The following is a 12,567-nucleotide window of genomic DNA, read 5'->3' as shown; positions in this document are numbered from 1 at the left end:
CCTGGATTTCCTGGATATTTTGGGTTAGGAGCTTTTTGCGTTTTACATTATCTTTGATGGTTGTATCAATGTTTTCTATGGTACCTTCTGCCCCTGAGATTCTCTCTTCTGTCTCTTGTATTTTGTTGGTGATGCTTGCATCTATGACTCCTGATCTGTTTCCTAGGTTTTCTATCTCCAGGGTTGTCTCCCTTTGTGATTTCTTTATTGTTTCTATTTCCATTTTTAGATCCTGGATGGTTTTGTTCAATTCCTTCACCTGTTTGGTTGTGTTTTCCTATAATTCTTTAAGGGATTTTTGTGTTTCCTCTTTAAGGGCTTTAACCTGTTTCCCTGTGTTGTTCTGTATTTCTTTAAGGGAGTTATTTATGTCCTTCTTAATGTCCTCTATCATCATGATGAAATGTGATTTTCAATCAGAACCTTGCGCTTTTCCGGTGTGTTGGGATATCCATTATTTGCTGTGGTAGGAGAACTGGGTTCTGATGATGCCAAATGGCCTTGGTTTCTGTTGCTTAGGTTCTTGTCGTTGCCTCTACATCTGGTTATCTCTGTGGTTAGTTGGTCCTGCTGTCTCTGAGAGTGGCTTGACCCTACTGTAAGCCTGGTGTGTCAGCACTCCTTGGAGAGCAGCTCTCTCATAGCAGGATCTGGGTACAGAGAGCTGTGACACAGGATCTGCTCTGGGCTTAGATGGAAACCGGAAGGCAAGGTATAATATTTGATGGATTAATTTGGAGTTGAGATGTCTATATTCTGAATGTTGTATAATATATACTTTGGGTCTGAAAAACTTCTGGAGAAAAGTTTACCAAGCAATCAACCTCACTACAAAGGCATTTTCAAATATATCCTACAATATTAATAAACCTAATAAACAATATGTTAAATAAAAGAGACCTGTCATAAAAGGCTACATGTTGTAGGAACTGATTTATATGAGATGACCAAATTTAGTGTATTTATGGAGCAGAAAGTAATTAATTTTATCTTAGGGCTGGGAAAGGTTAGAACTGAGGTGAGAGGTTATGGTATGAGGTTTCTTTCTGAAGTAATGAAAATATTTTAAATGGCCCATGACAACGGTTACATGTATTTGTGAATATACTAATACCATTATATACTTTAAATGAACGAAGTATGTGATATATTAATTATATCTCAATAAATCCATTCAGAAGATTTTACAATTTAATCTCTTAATTTTAAATAAACATTAATGGAATACCTATGGCAGTTTATAAAAAAGTGAACATCTTTCCTTAGGTGACAAAAATTTGAAAACATTAGTATTATGAATTAAAACCCTAAAAGTGATTATCAAGAGTAATAACTGATGCTATCAAATAAAGTTATAATGAGAAATGTGTAATTTTAGACTTTTTAAAAACTATCTTTGAAGATTTAAAATGAAGTATTAAATTATTTACAATGAATAATTAAATTATTTAAAATGAAGTATTAAATGAAGTATTTAATTATTAGTATTCTATCATTATTTGTCTATATGAGCAAATATTTCAGCTAAGAACCTTTTTAATAAAAGTTAAAATATTTGTATTATTTGCAAGTTCCATGTAATATATTTTGATCACATACCCTGTGCCTCTTCCAGATCCATGCTCACCATTCTACCTCATCCTAAGTTCATGAATACATTTTTAAAAAAGATTTAAAGAAAAGAAATTGGTGTCTCTGAAAATCTCGTTTATCAACTTCACACTAATTCACAGTTTTAAGAGATTGTCTACCTTCTAGTATTATCTTTCTGTGTAAAATCTGCTGCCTGGTGCTGTTCCTCAGAGGCTAAACATTTGTTTACCCAACATGCCCAGAGCCCTAGGTTCTATCACCAATAACAGTATTTAACAGAAAAAAAGAGAGAAAAGAAAAAGCTAAATCTGACAATATTTTCTAAAAAATGGAGTATTTTCTATGAAACTCTTCTTGTGAAGGGCAAGTGTCCAGCGCTATTGTCTCTGAGAACCTAGGAAACAACCCAAGAACAGAGGCCAGGGCAAGGCCTCTCTCTCCCCACACAGTATCAGCTATAAAGAGTCTGCCATTAGAACCAACATTATGATTGTCCATATAAATTATGTATGTGCTGTCAGATTTCACAAAGTTTCCTTCTTGTCATCTAAAACTGCCGAGTATAACCAAACACAGCATTCTAATGGGATCGAGTATTCTAATGGGATTGAGCTTGCTTTCCTTTGTTGTTCAGGCAGAATGTGTCTGATCAACACCACTCTCACTGGCAAGTGCTCTCGATGCACCTGGAGCCTACAGACTTGGCCAGACAGTCCATCTCTAGGACTCTGCACTCTCTCTCCCAGCAGGTACATGCTAGTGTCCAGCTTTTACGTGGTGTTGGGACTCAAATTCAAGTCCTTCCCTTTGCTGTCTTCCCAGCCAACGTGTTTTCTTGAGAACAATAAAATATATAACAAGTCTATAATTTATGGCCTAGAATACTAAGTAACGTCAGTACTATAAGAACAGACCATAAGGACACTGAACGCTGCGTACTCCTCCTGGGAAGGATATTACACCTATCTTGCGTCATGAGTGTGTCCTAAGAGCATCACTGACAAACTGGCTAACTCACCTGTGAACATAGTGGAGCTGGTGAACTGAGTCAATGGCTATCACCATCTCAGCCAAGTAAAACCGAGCCATCTCTTCTGGCAATCGATCTTCAAATTTGCTGAGCAGAGTAAGTAAATCCCCACCAACATAATAATCCATAACCAGGTACTGTGGACAAAAATAAAACGTACTCAGTAAATAATTGCAGTAAAGTTAATGTATGTAATGCATCCCGGGGTCAAACAGGACTAGGCTGGATACTTATGAAGACTAATTACTTGTGTGGTTAACTAACATTTAAGTATGTAAGATAATTATCAGTAATACTAGTAAGACTTCTCAAATTTCATAAACAATGAAACAAAATTTTAAAACTTGGCCTATAAAACAGGATTAAGGGCAGAGATGGCCGGTTGTGGTGGCGCACGCCGGTAGGATTTGCTGAAGGAGGCAGAGGCAGGAGGATCACGAGTTCGAGGCCAGCCTGGGCTACACATTTTAAAAAAGGGGTTGGGGATTTAGCTCAGTGGTAGGGCGCTTGCCTAAGAAGCGGAAGGCCCCGGGTTCGGTCCCCAGGCCTGAAAAAAAAAAAGAACCAAAAAAAAAAAAAAAAAAAAAAAAAAAAGGGCAGAGATGGCTCAGTGGTTTAGAGCACTGACTGCTCTTCCAGAGGTCCTGAGTTCAATTCCCAGCAACCACATGGTGGCTCACAACCATCTGTAATGGAGCCTAATGTCCTTTTCTGCCATGTCTGAAGACAGCAACAATGTATTCACATACATAAAATAAATCTTTTAAAAAAAAAAAACAGGATTAAAATTGTTGCTGCTTTTGTCCTTCGCCAAGTAAATGACAGTATCACTCAGAATGGATTTTTTTCTCAAATATACATACATAGAAGTACACCCATTTTAGATATATGAATGTATGAATGAATGAATGTCTGTCTGTCTGTCTGTATGTATATATATATGTTATATAAGAAGAGGTAGAGGGGGGAGCATGGGCAGGCAATTCGATTCAACAGGGTTCGGGCCAGGCTATGGAGCAGGTGAATGAGCTAAAGGAGAAGGGCAATAAGGCCCTGAGTGCTGGGAACATTGATGATGCCTTACAGTGCTACTCTGAGGCAATTAAACTAGATCCTCAGAACCATGTGCTCTATAGCAATCGCTCTGCAGCCTATGCCAAGAAAGGAGACTACCAGAAGGCGTATGAGGACGGTTGCAAGACTGTTGACCTGAAGCCTGACTGGGGCAAGGGTTATTCAAGAAAAGCAGCAGCCCTTGAGTTCCTAAGCTAAACATTTGAAGAAGCCAAAGCCCTATGAAGGTTTAAAACATGAAGCCAATAATCTCCAGCAAGGAAGGCTTGCAGAACATGGAGGCCAGTTGGCAGAGAGAAATTTATGAATCCTTTCAACATAATCTGTACCAGAAGTTAGAGAATGATCCCAGGACAAGGACACTGCTCAGTGACCCACCTACAGGGAACTCATAGCAGCTCAAGCCTTCAGACCTGGGCTAGCTCCAAGATCCTGGGTCATGACTACTCTCAGTGTCCTCCTTGGAGTTGATCTGGGCAGTATGGATGAAGAGGAAGAGGCAAACACCCCCACCTCCACCTCCTAAAAAGGAGGCCAAGCCAGAACCAATGGAAGAAGATCTTCCAGAGAATAAGAAACAGGCTCTGAAAGAAAAGGAACTGGGAAATGATGCCTACAAGAAGAAAAAGATTTTGACAAGGCCCTGAAGCATTATGACAAGGCCAAGGAGCTGGACCCTACCAATATGACTTACATAACTAATCAAGCAGCTGTGCACTTTGAGAAGGGCGACTACAACAAATGCCGGGAGCTCTGTGAGAAGGCCATTGAAGTAGGCAGAGAACCGAGAGGACTACCCGGCAGATCGCCAAAGCTTATGCTCAATTGGCAATTTCCTATTTCAAAGAAGAAAGGTACAAGGATGCTATCCATTTCTACAACAAGTCTCTGGCAGAGCACAACCCCAGATGTGCTCAAGAAGTGCCAGCAGGCAGAAAAATTCTGAAGGAACAAGAGCGACTGGCTTATATCAACCCTGATTTGGCTTTGGAGGAAAAGAATAAGGCAATGTGCTTCCAGAAAGGGGACTACCCCAGGCCATGAAGCACTATACAGAAAACCATTAAAAAGGAACCCAAGAGATGCCAAACTATACAGCAACCCCGAACCGCCTGCTACACCAAGCTCCTGGAGTTTCAGCTGGCACTCAAGGACTGTGAAGAGTGCATCCAGCTAAGCCAACCTTCATCAAGGGTTATACACGAAAGCAGCTGCTCTGGAAGCCATGAAGGACTATACAAAAGCCATGGATGTGTACCAGAAAATTAGACCTGGACTCCAGCTGTAAAAAGCAGCAGATGGTTACCAAATTGTATGATGGCACAGTACAACAGACATGATAGCCCTGAGGATGTGAAACGGCGGGCCATGGCTGACCCTGAGGTACAGCAGATAATGAGTGACCCAGCCATGAGGCTCATCCTGGAGCAGATGCAAAAGGACCCCCAGGCTCTGAGCGAACACTTAAAGAATCCTGTAATAGCACAGAAGATCCAGAAGCTGATGGATGTGGGTCTGATCGCAATTCGGTGATAACTTGCTTTTCCCCTCTCCCCTTCGCCTATGAGGAAAGGCGAGCTGGGACGGTGGCAAGCAGTACTGGGCAGAGGGGGGAGAAGAAAGGCTTATCTTTATATTTATACATGCCTACAAGGAAGACAGACTCATCCAGCGCCACCTCGGGCCCTCCCAGCACACGCATGGTCTTTTCCTGCTGCCCTCAATTCCCGAATATCCTTCCCTGCCTCCCAGCCTCCCGTCACTGTCTCAGCTGCTTCCTATAGTTGGTTATTTTTTATTTGGGGCAGTGGGTGCATAAGGGGAGGGGGTATTCTTCCCAACCTAGGGTCCCAACTGTCTTACTTGTTCTTACCCATGTCCCCCCTCAAAAAAAAAAGCCAGACAGGCGTGGTTAAAAAAAAAAAAAAAAAAAAAAAAGAAGAGGTAGAGGTATATATCAGAATGTTTACCAGGCTGAGTTAGATGACAGATGATGTTATTGATTTTGTTACATTTTAGATTGTTTTCTAAATATATATTACTTACACATGCCCATATGCATAGGGACCACTTAGTATGCCTTGATGTTATAGTGATTTTTTTCTAAAGATGTACTTCCAGTACAAATGAGAGCCTGCATATATATCTTTACTCCACGTGTGCTTAGTGTATATGAAGTTCAGAAAAGGGTGCTACATCCACAAGAACTGGAGTTACAGGCAGTTGTAAGCCACCATATGGGTGCTGGGAACAAAAACCAGGTCCTCTGCAAGGGCCTTAACCACTACGGCATCTCTCCAGCCCAATAACAATTTTATTTGTAGGATACCACTGAGCTAACAATATATTTAAATGTGACTTAAAAGTTCTTTCATTATGACACATGAAAATTATAAGCATAAGAGATGTCAACAAAATTAATTTTATATATACAAAGCCTTGACAATTAGGGAAATTATATTTTAAGTCCTGGTTTACAGCTTAGTTGCTGTATTTACTAAGCCTAATAGTTAACCAACTCTACCCTGAAGCGTATTAACAAGTTAATTCAATGTAATAAACTTCTACAGCATTATCAGGCTGCCAGCGACGGAGACAGATGTGGAGAACAAACTTTACCTCGTAATTTAAAAGAAGCTCGATGAGAACTGTGGCAAGTAACAAATTTTAGGGCACCAAAAGGTGCAATTAAAATAGACTAATACTCATATACAGAGCTTAGCTCCTTTCTTAGTGCATACTTACTGAGTACCACTTGGGATTATTATGTACCCAACACTGAGGATATGCTCATGGGCTAAAGATAGGGAGGGCCCTTCGAGAAGGGCTTCTCTCTTGAAAGGGTACTTAATTCTTGTTACATCAGACTCCAAAAATATCTGAAGATACCACACAACACTAAATTGCTTTTACAAAAATTATTTGATGGTCAACAGTCAAAATGAGGTTACCCAAGTTATCATTTATCTTCTAAGAATCTTTCCCCACGTACTACTCTGTGCTTCCTCTTACTCAAAACCTAAGCCCATTCCCTCACAAACTATCATGTGATTTACTGAATGTCTTCTATGATAAAAACAGATAAAACCTGATAAATATGTAAGTACGCCTACATTTTCTTGCTCCTAAATTGGGTTCATAGTCTTCTTTTACTTTGTTCTCAGAGGTAAATTAGCTGCTAATAAGGTAGAATCCATCAAGATGGGGGAAAGGGAAAAAAATCCACAAAACTCTCAAGAGAAAAACCAATTAAAACAAACCATTCTTTGTATCTAATTCACCAGGTTGAATTCAATAACCAAGGTCTTTTTGAGCCTATAACCTAGTAACTCTGTATGGAATCTATTCCTATCTCTATCCACTAATAGCATCTTAATTCAGACCATTGCCTCTCCATGGAATTTACCATCACAGGCCTATGATAAAATGGGTAGTTGCCACAATAATGGAAAAGAATCCAGAACCAGAAGAACAAATAAATTAATTCACCAATTCTATAAACAATTTTTTAAGAATACCTACTGTGTAGTAGCATCACTCTCATCTGAAGAAGGTACAACAATTGAATAAGAATATACCTCGGGGCTAGAGAGATGGCTCAGTGGTTAAGAGCACTGACTGCTCTTCCAGAGGTCCTGAGTTCAAATCCCAGCAATCACATGGTGGCTCACAACCATCTGTAAACAGATCTGATGCCCTCTTCTGGTGTGTCTGAAGATGGCAACAGTGTACTTATATATGATTGATAGATAGATAGATAGATAGATAGATAGATAGATAGATAGATAGATACATCAATCTTTAAAAAAAAAAAAAACCTTCAAAGACTTTATAATGTATGGAGAAACACCAATGAACACTCAGCCTCAGTGCATGAGGAATAAGTGTAGGGAATTGCTTTAGCATCTTAAAGAAACCAGCTAGGCTGACCCTGGTGATTTAATTAGGGAAAAGCTGGAAAAAGCTGAGGAGGAGGGCAACCCAGCAGGAGGACCAACAGTCACAATAAACCTGGGCCTGATATCTCTCAGACACTAGACCACCAACCAGGCAGCATACACCAGCTGACTGGTGGGGGTTATGGAATGTGGAACCCTCAGGGGGTGGACTGGGAAGGGGATAAAACTGGAGTATTAAAAAAGAAAGGAAGGAAGGAAGGAATGAGGGAGGAAGAAAGGAAAAGAAAGGAAAGGAAAAGAAAAGAAAAAAGAAAAGAAAAGAAAAGAAAAGAAAAGAAAAGAGAATCCAGCTAGATATGGGGCCCCGCCCGCCCGGGTCATAATCCTGCTAGTGAGGTAGCTGAGGCAAGATCACAAGTGAAAGGCAGCTGAGTAACTCAGCAAGATCACTGCCAACTTCAAAGAATGCACAAAGAGCCAGGGATGCAGCTCTGTGTGAGAGCACTTACTTAGCATGCATAAGACCCTAGGTTGAGTCTCCAGTGCCAGGAATATGGGAACAAAGAAGAATCTAACCTTTGATTTTAGCTCACTGATTTGATAGTCTATTTTCTAGTGGATGGAATGCCTATTATCTACACTGAGTGGCCAACTAATCTACTATTTCCTCTCATGCACTTGAGATGTGCCTTCATCATATTTAAGATCCCAGAACACTCACCTCTGCCCCTGGACACTATCTTCTTCTGTGGCTGCCTATGTTTGTGTCAATATTGTTTGATCATTCTGAATAATTTCTTAGTAAAACTACGGGTCTGGTAGGACAGGATTTTACTCATGAACTAACTTAAAGTATCACCTAATATGGTTAAACTTTTTAAAAACTCATTTAAATAAACAAAATAAACAAGAAGTAATACTTCTAAAATAGATGAAGAAAACAGTCCTAAAACTGTACAGTGCTTCCCAAATGTTTAGAAGACAAACAATCCAACAAGATTAGGCTGAAAATATTAATAGAGATTTACAATCACCACCAGCCAAGTGATACATGCCCGACTTCCACAGTGGATCAAGAAATGAAACACAGCAGCAACAAGACACCAAGTGTGACCATGCTCTGAGTAGATTAAAGAAGCAACACTATGGGGTTGGGGATTTAGCTCAGTGGTAGGCGCTTGCCTAGGCAAAGGCCCTGAGTTAGGTCCCCAGCTCCGAAAAAAAAAAAAAAAAAAAAAAAAAAAAAAGCAACACTATTCTTTGAAAAGGCCATTTCACAGGATCAGATTTTTATTATAGAGCTGAAGACATAACACAGTCAATAAGTACTTGCCTGACATGTACTAAGGCCGGGCTTCAATCCCTAGCACTGCACAAACTGGACATGATGAAACCTAATGATCATAACCCCAGCATTCAAGAGGTAGAAGCGAAATGATCAGAAGGCCAAGGTGCTGCTCAGGCTACACAGCACATTAGAGGCAGCTGAAATAAACAAATTATTTTATCCAGCACTGCTGATCTGAGTAACCCAATTACAATCAACATTTCAGCCAGGGGTGTTAGAACATATCTGCAATCACAACCCATAGGAGAGACACTGAGGCAGGAGGATCACAAACTTAAGCCTAGACTAACATAGTAATACCCTGCTCAAAAAAACAAGCAAAGAAACAAAGAAAAAGTCCAATATGTAAGGAAGTACCAAGTTCTAGGCCCAGTGAGAACTCTATTTCAGGCTGATATACTCAGTGGCTATACCTTCCACAAATCAGATTCTAACATGCACAAGGTCCTAGGTTCGAGCTGTGTTACCCACCCCAAGCCCCACATAACATTAAAAGGAGCAATACGCATGCAACAAGAAAACAAAACAAAGCAATCACACCACACCCACGAGGCTACAACAAAAGTACTGAGGATTCAACACAAGCCTGAATTGCATAATGATTTGAAGTCTGGCCTAGGATATATAATAAGATCCTATTTCTAAATAACTTATAAATAAAGGCTAATTCAAGAAATTAAAACTTTAAAAAAATTTCCCTGAAGCATAAACAGTAAATTGTGAATAAGAACATATGAGAAAAAGATAAATTTCACTGATTCATAATATTCAAAGACAAAAGGATTTCATGCATCAATGTTTGACACAATAGCTTTGAATATAATGAATTTTAAGAAAAAATATTCTATTCACACCTTAGTATCATACATGAAACTGTATATTCTGCTTAAGCACATAAAAGGCACTCTTGGTATAACTACACTTTTCATAGTATGCGTATAGAAATATATAGGAAAGTTGGAAATGAAAATCCAAATTATCTAACACAAATTTCTTGAATTATATAGCACAATAAATGCTGGTCACTTTAAAAGAATGATTAAACGTTACTTTGCAGAACCTGAACCATACAGACAGGAGTCTAGCATGGATGTCCTCTGAGAGGCTCCACTCAGCAGCTGACTCAGATACAGACACCCACAGCCAAACAGAGGATGGAGCTTGGGGACTCTCAGGAAGAACGAGAGGAAGGATTGTGTCCCCTCGGGAGATAGGAACTCCACAGGAAGATCAATAGAGTCAACTTGGACCCTAGGGGTTTCAGAGACTGAACCACCAACCAAAGAACATGGGCTGGACCCAGGCCTCCCTGCGTATATGTAGCAGAAGTGCAGCTTGGTCTTCATATGTGAGTCCCAAATAGCTGGAGCAGAGGCTACCCCAAAAGCTGTTGTCTGTATGTGGGACATGTTCTTCTAGCTGGGCTGCCTCGTCTGGCCTCAGTGGGAGAGGATGCACCTAGCCTTGCAGAGACTCGATGTGCCAGGGTGGGGGATATCCAGGGTAGGTGGTTCCCACCCACTCAAAGCGGAAGAATTGTGGGAGAGAGTGGTTCAGAGGCGTGCAGTGATTGGGATGTAAAGTGAATAAATAAAATAATGATAATAAATTATTTGAATCAAAAAAGTTACTTTGCAAAATAACTATCTTTAATACCGTTTCTGCTAGGGCATCTAAAACTAGATTTGTCTACATCTTATACCTTTAAAGATTTGTTTCTTTGTTTATATGATTTGTTTCTTTGTTTATATGAATGAGGTTACGTGTGTCCTGAGTGTATGCATGTGCACCACACGTGTCCAGATGCCCATAGAGTCAAAAAGAGGGCATTTTCTCTGGAGCTGGAGTTCTAGGCAGCTGTAAGCTGCTCCCTGTGGTTGCTGGGAACTAAACTCAAGTCTTTTGTAAGGACAGAAAGTGCTCTTAACTGCTAAGCCATTCATTGCGTCAGCTCCAAAATAGGTCTTACGGGTGGTTTTCAGGTTTGCTTTAGGTAGTGCAGGGGGATGCAACCCAGGGCCTTGTGCACGCTAGGCACAGTAGTTATGGCTCAGATCACACTCCTTCACTTTCTAAACTTTCAAATGCTTAAAAGACGCCTCTGATAACAACTAAAACTTCTGAATTCCAGCTTTGTAAATAACAAGAATTTTATTTTAATCCTCTTTGAAATGCTGTTACTTCTATTCCAATATAATTAATATAACTGAAAATAGACAGTTTACTGCTCTCAGAGAAAATCACTGAAGAAATGTAAATCCTAAAATCTTATGCAAAGAACGCAAATCAGACTCCGTAACTCAGCAGACAAGGGCAATAGCAGCTCAGACTTTCTCTCCTCACCTTCACACTTTTTGGCAAATGTTTGCTCTTTGAGATTTGGCATTTGGGAAGCTGGAGAGATGGCCCAACAATGAGAGCAGCTGATGCTCTAGGAGAGGTTTTATTCCCAGCACTCACTTTGGGGACTCGTGATTTAAAACCACTTTTTTGTATTTACTTCTATATTTATAACAAAATGTAGATTTTTAAGGAATGCATAAATTCACAGTGATAAATATCTCCAAAAGAATATACTGACAGGACATCACTTCATTCACTCTGACACTGAACAATGAACACACGCAAAGCTTTACCCTGACATTTAGAAAACAACTGACTACAACCACGTGCTACGTATGATGCATGATGGTGACACAGCTGCCTTTGAGCCACTTCTGCTCCTGCAATTAACCTGAATAAAACTCACTGGCTCACCAAGTGGGACTGTGGCGGTATTAGTACTTCAGGGTGTTACTTGTCTCCATCTAAAGTGAGCAGAAGTATGTGCACATCTCCCAGGACTCCAAAAACCGCCCCCTATTCTGTCTAATCTAGTTGTCAAGTCTGGTACAGAGCAGCATCTTAAGACATGAATACACTCCTGAAAGATATAAACCTGGAAATAAAAATGGGTCAAAAACTGAAGAACTATGGATAGCAGACCAAGGGGTTACATGCTCAACTGAAACAAACTCAATTTATTTATCCTTTGACTTTTACTTCCTCTTGTCTAGTGTCTCTAGAATCAGTCACTAGTGGTACAGAGTCTAATATTTTGAATATTCTGTAAGTTCCTCCCAAGCTTTTATGAAGTGGTCCATGATGTCACTATAAACCCCCAAACTCACGCCTATAGGATTTAGTGGAAGGAAATTAAAACAAGCTGGATTTAGTATGGGATTTCTTATTTAAAGGCATAAGCAAATCCAATAAAAGAGCATAAAACTTCTCAGACAAAGAAATGTTCACACCAAGTGTACTACTGATGCTCTGTAAAATACAGTAATTTTTCTGTCTTATAAAACATCTATGTTTAAGTAACACTTTAAAATATAATGCTAAAGTTGGCCAACAAAAGACTATGGATATAAAAACACACTAGTACTTACTAAGTTATTGTCATCCTGAAAAGCATAGTGCAGAGTGGTTATCCACTTACTGTCTCCATTTACCAACACATCCCTCTCTTCACGAAAGCACGCTGTCTGGAAGGGAAAGAAAATGTTTTTAAAGAATACTTCATACAAACTTAGAAAATACTATTGTAAGCAATTGCTCAAAATGTGTAGCACAGTCTTAAA

General features: G+C 39.7%; 1 protein-coding gene and 1 pseudogene across 1 annotated transcript in view; one reads left to right on the top strand and one right to left on the bottom strand.

The window, feature by feature from the left end:
* Positions 1–12,567, bottom strand: part of Cdc42bpa (CDC42 binding protein kinase alpha) — a 220,885-nt gene that overhangs the window by 135,950 nt on the left and 72,368 nt on the right. The window contains exons 4-5 of the mRNA XM_032914650.1: positions 12,376–12,471; positions 2,612–2,760 (exon numbers count right to left, since the gene is read on the bottom strand). Coding sequence (XP_032770541.1) covers positions 2,612–2,760; positions 12,376–12,471 — 245 coding nt within the window. The remainder of the gene's footprint in view (positions 1–2,611; positions 2,761–12,375; positions 12,472–12,567) is intronic.
* On the top strand, positions 3,630–5,402 carry LOC116910879 (annotated as a pseudogene).

The sequence above is a fragment of the Rattus rattus genome, chromosome 10 (assembly GCF_011064425.1).
Source record: "Rattus rattus isolate New Zealand chromosome 10, Rrattus_CSIRO_v1, whole genome shotgun sequence".
Taxonomy (NCBI): domain Eukaryota; kingdom Metazoa; phylum Chordata; class Mammalia; order Rodentia; family Muridae; genus Rattus; species Rattus rattus.
Note: the sequence above shows the minus strand (reverse complement) of the source record. Positions and strands in the feature narration are given on the sequence as shown.